The following is a 9,583-nucleotide window of genomic DNA, read 5'->3' as shown; positions in this document are numbered from 1 at the left end:
AAATTGGATTTAAGATGAATTTGGGGCAGCTGAGTCACTGTAGGACTCCTGACTTCCTGCAATGGGCAGGTCCCCTCATTTTCCTAAGCCTTGGTCTCCAGCACAGCATGCATTGTGTGGATAAAATAAATCTTAAAATATTTCATAATAGTATCCAGGAAAGTATACATAAAAAAAAATCTGACTCTACTTATCTAGCCAGAAAATAATCAGCCTGTGGCTCATACGAATGTTCAAAAAAAATATTTATTTATAAAAAATACAATGGGATAGGTTTATGCTGAGAAATGCAGCAATAAATACAGTCGAAGAAAACAGAGCGACTCTACATTGATACATTGGCACAAATAGGAAGAGCAAACGCACCACCCAGGCCTACATGTCCGCAGGCTGATTTAGTACACGCTCCTTGGAAACAGCACTCTGAAAGACCTTGTCAGTTCGGTAAGAGAATGAGTACACAGGTAATCACAAATGCACGCTGATCATGACTTTATTTAAAAATTAGCAAACAATACTGTGGAAACATTGATATGTAAATTTCTAAAATGCTGCATCTTCAATTTAGTTGGCAAAGACCGTATTTAGCTCTAAGCATGAGTTTAGTCTTCCATGTAGAAACCAGATACTAAACTGTAAAAAAAAAAATAGGTTCCTATTGCTTGAAAATACCAGTTTAAGTAGAAGAGTGTAAAAATGCATAGATCTTTAATGAAAGAATTGGCTGTACAAGAGTGTTCCCCTTTCACAGTATTCCTTTTTACTTCATATGCGAGTTACTGGTTATGCTGTAGGATTTAACTGTTACAGCACTAAAAGGCAACTATTTAGGAAAGAGGCAGAAAAAGGAAAAAGGAATGTATGTAAGGCAATATTTCTTTTAGGTACAATAAGCATAATAGTGTTTTAGGAAGACAAGATAAAAATTACTCAAGGCTAGCTTGGTTTTCACTGAATAAAAACAATGGGCTAAATACTGAGCTCCGCTGTGACTAGTAATCAATGCCTTGGTCGCCATACGGGTAATCTCTGGGGTAGTCATCTTGGTACTCGTCTGGGTATTCTGCCTGATAATCACTATCACTGATTTCTGACCCATTTGTTCCTGTTCCTTGGCTCCCGTTGTGAATGACGGGTTCTGTGGGAGCAGCACAGTATTTGGGATCGTAGACCTGGCGCCCGAGCCCATACACACTCATCCCTTTCTGGGAAGCCACTTTGTTGGTGCCCATCTGTAGGGAGATCGTTGAGTTGTCCACGGGCTGTAGCGTGAGCTTCTGATCATAGATGTCTCTCCGGGTGCCAGGTGCTAACATCCCCGCCTGGTAGAAAACATAATATTAAACATTAAAATAGCAGCTAAAACCCATTCTTGTGACAATTTTATACATTATGAAATTCACACTGAATGTGGAAACACTAGCAACTTCCATTCCATCCAGAGGTAAAGCTAACTAACCAAAATAGCCTGATGCCAAATCTCCCTTAGGAAGCAAATATTCACTGGCTTTCAGGCTAGGTCAGCCCTTCCTTCAAAACCTTGCTCTGCTGTAAAATTGCAAAGTGGTCTCCAACAAGTTAATTTGCTTTTAGTTTTAGGTTTCTTGCCTGCAAAATTGAGATAATGCCATTTACTATGGATTTATGAGAGAATTAGACAAATAATGTAAAATGACGCATAACACTAGCACACCTGGAGGTCACAGGTGTGACGAAACACTCGATTCCAGGCCACCAGTTTCAGAAGTTTCTAATGCAGTCAGCAAAATCTACTGGGCAGTCCTTAAAGACTTGAGTCTTTCAAAAGCTCCCAGATACCAAACAGTCACTTCAGGGCACCATAACTCCCATCTCCTCCCTCCACTGATGCCAAGCACATGCTCCCATATTTAAATGTGGTGAAAAAATTTGAGTGGCAGCTATAGATGTGATGCCACATTCCTTAAAGGCCAACAACAAATCTCATCTTGGCATCATTATGAAAAAGCCTTTTCAAACCATTCCCCACGTTTATTGGACATGAGACCTGTCTGCTCTCCAATAATGATGGGAACTTTTATGAGATGCTAGCGATCTATTTTTAACAGGGAGATACTTCCACCCAGGGTATGGTGGTGACACCCGTATTCTCACCAAGCTGCATTTAAGCCACAGCGTTCATGCAGGTGATAGAACACTAAACACTTGTTAGAACACCAGATAATTTTACCTACTCAGTTAATTAAAGGCCCCTTTAAAAATAAAAGTAAAAAAAAAAAAATTCAGAAGCATCAGAATGAGCAATTTCCTGGATTTGCTGCAAGGACACTGTAAATATTCCCTTTTCTCTTTCAGGCAGGTGGGCAAGCCAGCTGTCCTGTCAACAAAAGCCACAGGCCACACTACACATAATGTGTTGCTACAGAAAGGGGCCTTGGATTCTTTCGGTGTCGCAGCAAAATCTAATTTCCTGAAAAAATACACTCTGAATACCATACCAAAAATACTTACTCTGGGGCCCTCCCAGGTGGCTCAGGGGTTAGTCTCAGCACTATCACCTTCATGGTCTGAGTTTGATCCCCAGCCAGGTAGCTGACCCACATGGCACAGCAGACCTCTCCTGACTCGCCCGCTATTCCCCTCAGCAGTGTATTTCAGTCAATCTTCCTGTTCTCTTCCCCACTGTCTCTGGTGAATCCATTCACCCCCCTACACCTCCTGCCCATACCCACTTCTTGTATATATAAATAAATAAATCTTAAAAAAAAAAAAACCTACTCTGAACTTATTAAAAGGCGGCAAGCACTCACTGAACAGAGCACTTTGTACTCTGCACACGTAGGGGCAGCCCTGCTTACCTGGCTGGCTCCTTTGTTGGTGCCCATCTGCAGACTAATCGTGGTCTGGTCAAAAGGCTTGTCAGTTTGCATTTTGGGATCATAAAGATGCCTCCTAGTCCCGTAGGCTGTCATTCCTGCCTGGCTGGCACATTTGTTGGTTCCCATCTTTTAATTGAAAAACAAAATCAGCACTAATTATTAGAAGCCAACAATAGAGAGGACACAAAACTTTCTCTTCTACTGAAGAGTTGGAAGAGGCAAAACTGACAGAGACTTCCCATGATGATTCTCTGGTCAAATGGATACAAAAACTCTTCTACACTTTTACAAGCAAATTTCAAGGTATGAAGACAATTTCAACTAATTATGAAATAGGAAACTCCACAACATGATCAATCATATAAAAAAGGTGTACACAGCAGAGATGGATACACAAAAAGCTATTACAGTAGCAGAATTAGGAATAACTAATTTCCTCTACTAATCTCCCTCCCCACCCCTTTGCACTGATAACCAAATAAAATGCTTCAGCCATTTCAAGGCACAGAAGCAATCTTTGGCTAAGCAATATGCTTTTCTGCTCTGGATAGGTTTTGCATGTGATGGCAGCTTAACGAGGACTTCCCTATATTTCATCAAAATCGCCAACATTTTCATGGGAAAAGAACAACATTATATCCCTCTAATGCAATGTCATTGGACAGAGAGGGGGAGAATGAGATGAGGAATGTGAACTCAGCCAGGTTCAGCAGAACAATAATTAACTTCTCTTCCCCACTGAGAATAATATGGCTTCAGGAACAACCAGTTCTACTGGTTGGAAATACATTGCTACCATTGGGGGTTCTACTGGTTGGGAATACACTGCTACCATTGGGGTTTTTCCCTTAAAAACAAGATTGATTGAAGGAACATTTTATTGCTGAAAGTAAATCATACTCTTTGGGAAAGATTCAGAAAACATACAAGCAAAAAGGAAGGGGAGAGGGGGAAACCACTGTAATTCTAGCCTCCAGTCACTGTAAACGTATGTATCTTTCCAGCTGTTTTTACCTTATGTATCTGAATACATCCACAGATACACATGCATATAAATATACACATACATATAAAACATACACATACATCTTTTAAATAAAATTGTGATCACACTGATCATAGTATTTTATAATTTGATTTATGTTCCTTAATCTTTAAGTTCTTGTCTATTACTTTAACATCATTTGTTTTTATGGCTCTATCATAATCTAACCAACTGAATGGAAATGCTGGTTTCCAATTTCTTGCCGCAGATATAATTTTGTACAGTATAAAATAAATCCACCTCACAAAGACTCAGTCAAGAAAGGGGCTTTGTATCACAGCAGGTATCAGATAGTAAAACCCAGAGGATTTGGGCCATTTAGCAATGTTTTTGTGACACTCTTGGGGCGGGGAGGAAATACATGAAGGGGGAAAAAAACCCTGCATTTCCCAGAAATTAAACTGAGACATTCTTTTAGCACTTGGCTTCTGTATCATATTTTACTAGTATAAATAACTGACTCTAGCATTGAGGTTTTGTAAAATCGACTCATTTGGTCAGTAACATCTAGGAATTAAAATGTGCATTTTCTTAAAAAAAAAAAAAGGCCAACAATTAGGAAAACTATCATTTCCTGAGAAACAATTACCAAGTCAGTGGCAGGCCTGAGGTTTCTTCCTAAAACCACCACCATGATCTCATGGGCTTTAAAAGGACCTAAATGGACATAAACCACATCCACCACCTCCCCTGAAGCCTACATTGTGCTGTATCTACCTATTCCTCACTTGTGGGAGATACCTTGTAGAATGATGGATACACAAAAAGCTGATGTCAAGCAGAACCACATGACTTACCTGCAAGCCAATTACACTTTGGCCAGCTTTTAATTTTCCCTCATCAAAACGTCTTGTCTGCTTTTCTGCATACTTAACTCCAATATCAATGGTTGTATGGAATCCTTTTGTTTTCGCCTAGACAAAAACCACACACTAACTGAAAAGGAGCACTTCAAAGGAGATTCTGCCAACAGTTTTACAGAAAGCACAAAGAAATGATACTCTTAATAGATGAAGGTTTCATAAGGTAAGACCCAAACTAGGAGTGAAAAACATAGTTAAGGCCATTTATAATACACTGCACCTCTGAAACGTGGGTAGTATTCAAATTAAGCTATCTTGCACGAGGCAGCTGATGTCAGCAGCCTTTGCACAAAGCTAATAATTACAGAAGAGACAGGGCTCTTCCTCGCCTCAGCTGAACTCCCACGGGCAAGGCAAAGATGTAACTCACCACCAACTCGCTGTGGATCTTTTCAGCAGTCATTAAAGACATACGTACCAGACCTGCCAGAGCTACCAGCGTCGTCTGAACCTGTGTCATGTTTCCATTCTCAAAAAGATCATTTGCTTCAAATATGTCATGTGGCTTCATCCCATAAGCCTGGATGGCTTTAATGAAGTTGCCAATATTCTCCAACTATGAAGAAAAGAGTCATATGACTTTTGACATTCATATTATCTAAGGACTCTAGGTCTTCATGAAGAGTTATGAGACACCTAGGGGAAAGCTTGTTGAGGGTTGTTTACTTATTTTCTTATAATTTTGTTAATTTCTGGACAGTATTTGATTTCTCCCCTCAGGTACAGTCCCTGAACCCATGAACCATCACCACAGTCCCTTGTGCCTTCCCTCCCCTGTTCTGACCCTTCTTCATCTTCTCTCCTCTGCTGGATGCCTCAGATCTATGGTCAGCTTTGGCAAGGATTTTAGACCAGGTACATACTTAGCTTTCTGAGCTCTGGCTGGAAAAGGAAAGTGTAAAAAGGAAGAGTATTTCAAAGAAGTAAAGAATAACAAGAAAAGGTCACATAATGGCCTTCTTATTTTTAGGCAGTCAAGTTTTCCCAGTTCTTTGCAGGAAAGATCTTCCTTACATGTTTTTAAGATCTCTATGTTAGAGGTATGCAGGTCTGGAATTTTCTTTGTGAAAAGGTACATAATTACTCATATTAATAACTTATTGTGTTGTAATTTTAATTTAAAAATTTGTGGTTAATGCTCATTCTCATATCTCAAAATGCATGCACAAGATTAAACATTAAATTTTACCTAATTATACATTCATGAATTAAGACTACACTTAATATAGTTTTCTACATTTCACTATGGGTTGTTGCATTCAATTCCTTGCTTTTGTCCCTTGTGAATCCTCAGAGTCTAGGTTGTGTTTCTGTGTGGGCTGTGTCAAATCCTATCTGAGAGTAGATAATCCAAATATAAGAAAATTTCTAAGTTAAACATCTAAGAATCAAAAATAAAATATAGCCAAGTACATACATTTCTGCTAGAAAGCCTATTTTAAAACTAATCAAGTTTCCATGGCATATGTACACAATGGAATACTAAGCAATCAAAAAAGATAAACTCATGCCATTTGCAGCAACATAGATGGAGCTGGAAGGGATTATGCTCAGTGAAATAAGTCAGAAAAATATCGGATGGTTTCACTTATAGGCGGAATATAGGGAAACCAAACAAAGGGTTAGAGGGAAATAAGACAACACCAGCAGGAAAACCATAAATCAGTTATGTACATCAGGGGAAGGAGAGGGATCAAATGGGAGGGAAGAGCACAAGAGACTGTGATGATGGTTCACAGGTGACTTGGTGATATGAATTTTAAGGGGATTACACCTAAGAAGAGAAATCAAACATTGTACAAAAATGAACAACAATGTAAAATATACATGTAAAACAAGTTTCACTGCAGAAAGAACAAACCAAGTAGATCTGGAGGCTATTGGTTTGCCTGTTACCTGAGGCCAGTTTAACGAGGACTCGTTGACCTTCCTCACGGAGCCTGGCTGTAGCTTGTTTATGAGTCTGAAAAGAAAAGTGTAAACAACACCATAATTACTGAGCACACAAAAACAAGGACTAGGATGTAAAACTGGTTCTGTTAATATCAGCAAAGAACCCCTTAAGGGCGCCTCCCTGGTGGTGCAAGGGATTAAATCTTAGCACTATGAAGCTATCAGCAGACACTGCAGCACGAGTTTGATCCCCAGCCAGGGAGCTACCCACATGGTGCAGCAGACCATTTCTGTCTCGCCTGCTGCTCCCCTCAGCAGTGTATTTCAGTAGATCCACCTGTTCTGCTCCCCACTCTGTCTCTGGTGAATCCTCTCACTACCCCACACCTCTGGCCTACACCCCAGTTCTTACATGCATAAATAAATAAAAATGAATCTTAAAAAAACAAAACAAAACAACTCACTCGCAGAGGATTATGCCATCTTTGAGACCCAGCTGGAAGTTGGGGCCAATGCTCATGCCTGTCACCTCTTCGATCCAATTGCGAAGATCTTCTTCTGCCTGGTGATCATACTTGGAAGCAATCTGAAATACAAATTAACCAACTTTAGAAGAATTTTCACTAAAGCTTCAAAAGCTGCTGACTGAACAAATCATAATTTGTTCTGCCTTAATGATCCATTGAGACCACAGCTGTGACATGCAACTAATCACTCATTGGGGTTCACTGCACGCCTACCCCACTATTACAGAGCCAGTAACTAATACAAAATTCTTATTTCTGGCAGTGTCTTACAAAGTGCCACATGGAGAGAAGCTAGAATGGAGAAGAAAAGAGGGAGCAAGATAAAACAGCTTCCGGTCATAACACACAAGAAGTGGCAAGGTTAATAGGTATGATACGGCACTAGTCATATTAAATTTAAAAGATTAAGTCATGAATCATCACATTCCCTAAAAGAGGGTAGGATTCTGACATATGCAACTATTTGTGTTACACAGTAGCATCACTGGTCAAAGTAGTGGTTTTATAGTCTGGTGTTCTATGCCTTCTATTCAAACACAACACAAGCACGCGCAACATTCCTAGGAACATAACTGTTGTACTTACAGTGCAACAGCAAAACTCTGTGTACATAGTCTATATCCTGTTAGATTCCTTATGAGAAGGAAAAGAATTTAATTCACTTTTGGCCCCTCATTAGTTAATATTGGTTCTGACCCAAACATTTAATAAAACTGAAAGAGTTGTGTTGCTGCTTTACTTATAGAATTCTACAATAAAGGCAATTCCGAAACACAGATGCTAGGCTCTGATACATAACTAGGCTAAACCCATAATTTGAAAATCCCTTTATAATAAAAAGATAAGCCTCAATTAAAAATAATAATACAATTTAGGGCCTCCCCGGTGACTCAGTGGGTTGAGCACTGTGCTGTGAAGCTGTCCGCAGCCTCTGCAGCGCAGGTTTGATTCCCAGCCAGCCAGGGAGAAACCCACATGGCACAGCAGACCTCTCCTGGCTCGCCCGCTGCTCCCCTCAGCAGTGTCTTTGGTCCATCTGCCTGTTCTGCTCCCGTTCTGTCTCTGGTGAATTCTCTCACCCTCCTGTGCCTCTGACCTGCACCCCAGTTCTTGTATAAATAAATCTTAAAAAAAAATACAATTTAAACAAAATACTGTTAGAAATCACAGGCTCATGTTTTTAAGCTATTCCTTATCCTAGGGTTTTTCAAGAGGCTGGTCAATCTGCATTATTATGGAGAAGACAGCTGGGAAGAACAGACTGTCATTTTACTTCTCATTAGCACAGGTGAGAACACCAACAACAGGTAGGCGGTGCCCAGGGGGATGGAGAGCACCACAAGGTTGAGGCAGGTATAGCGTTGCTGGAAGTGGAAACGAGTGGTAGAAATGTTTGCTTCCAGAATGCATAATCAGGTCTAACTACTGAAAAAAATGGAATGCCATCATGACTTTTCAGTCATGGGGAGGTCCTCCAAGTTCAAGCTTCCGCCAGTCACAGAGGAACCAGCACAAATGTAATGCCCCTGATGCTAGAGCACACAGGGCGGGTAGGCTGCCTCCAAATCCTTCCCAACAGAGAGAATCCCAGGATCTGAGACCTGCCACGATCAGCAGATTCAGGACAGACATGCTACCTGGCCAGCTGATCTTAAAATCACCCAACAGTGGGACACCAGCATCGAGTCCTAAAAACACAGGCTGTCACAACTGATCAGAGCTCCTTCCCATGCTCATTACGGCCATGACTGTCTTTATACTTTCCACGGTGGGGGAAAAAATGCCCTTCCCAGATGAAATAGGTGAAAAACGCTGCATTCAAGTCACTCCTTAGCAGGATCACCATCTGGGAATGTCCCCTAAAATAGTATGTTATTATATCACTCTGTGTTGTTTTCAGTGACCCTCTTCCCACCCCCCAACACCAAGAGGCTCAGCTTCCACATGATTCCACTAATTACTGCGCCATTTAGGGAGACAGCAGTCCTCCCAGGTTACCCAAATGGCTCTATCCCTTTGGTAGATGAGTCATTTATTTAAGCTGCAGATTTAAGCAAGAACAAATGGAAATCCATGGAGTTTATATCTCATATTAAGATAACTAACACTACAATGTTCCTGGGCCAAAATGGGCTGGAGTGTTCCCTTCCACAGCACGTACACTAAAAATTCATCCTAGATGTTGGTTCATAAAAAACAGTTGGGCACAACATAAACCCAGTACCTAAATGTGTAGTTCCTGGCCCCTTGGTACCCCATCTCCCTAAAAACCACAAGTCTATTCTGATTTCCTACCATTCTGGGTTACAAGTGCATCTGACTATGGGGGCAGGGAAGGAGGCAGCATTGCTGGCAGACTGTGCCACACCAGCCTCTGGTCAGCAGGAAGCAGCCATT

The 9,583-nt window shown here is 40.8% G+C and overlaps 1 protein-coding gene across 1 annotated transcript; it reads right to left on the bottom strand.

The window, feature by feature from the left end:
- Window positions 1–245: 245 nt before the first annotated feature.
- Window positions 246–7,266, bottom strand: LOC119243970 (calponin-3-like). The gene is made up of 6 exons (XM_037509779.2): window positions 7,124–7,266; window positions 6,663–6,729; window positions 5,185–5,322; window positions 4,701–4,817; window positions 2,838–2,984; window positions 246–1,322 (listed from the first exon to the last, which is right to left on the bottom strand). The coding sequence occupies exons 1-6, from the start codon at window positions 7,177–7,179 to the stop codon at window positions 993–995; spliced, it is 855 nt and encodes a 284-aa protein (XP_037365676.1). The 5' UTR covers window positions 7,180–7,266; the 3' UTR covers window positions 246–992.
- Window positions 7,267–9,583: the final 2,317 nt, after the last annotated feature.

The sequence above is a fragment of the Talpa occidentalis genome, unplaced genomic scaffold (assembly GCF_014898055.3).
Source record: "Talpa occidentalis isolate TD23 unplaced genomic scaffold, MPIMG_talOcc4v2.1 talOcc4.1390, whole genome shotgun sequence".
NCBI classification, from domain to species: domain Eukaryota; kingdom Metazoa; phylum Chordata; class Mammalia; order Eulipotyphla; family Talpidae; genus Talpa; species Talpa occidentalis.
This window is presented reverse-complemented; position numbering and strand designations above follow the sequence as displayed.

What these genes read in the sequence shown, in the direction of transcription:
- LOC119243970 (XM_037509779.2), bottom strand. Translation starts at nt 7,179, where the DNA reads ATGAGCATTGGCCCCAACTTCCAGCTGGGTCTCAAAGATGGCATAATC. An exon ending in GATGGCATAATCCTCTGCGA is followed by an intron (nt 6,730 to 7,123) that starts GTGAGTTGTTTT and finishes TTTTCTTTTCAG; the next exon opens with ACTCATAAACAAGCTACAGC. An exon ending in CCAACAAAGGAGCCAGCCAG is followed by an intron (nt 1,323 to 2,837) that starts GTAAGCAGGGCT and finishes GTTTTCTACCAG; the next exon opens with GCGGGGATGTTAGCACCTGG.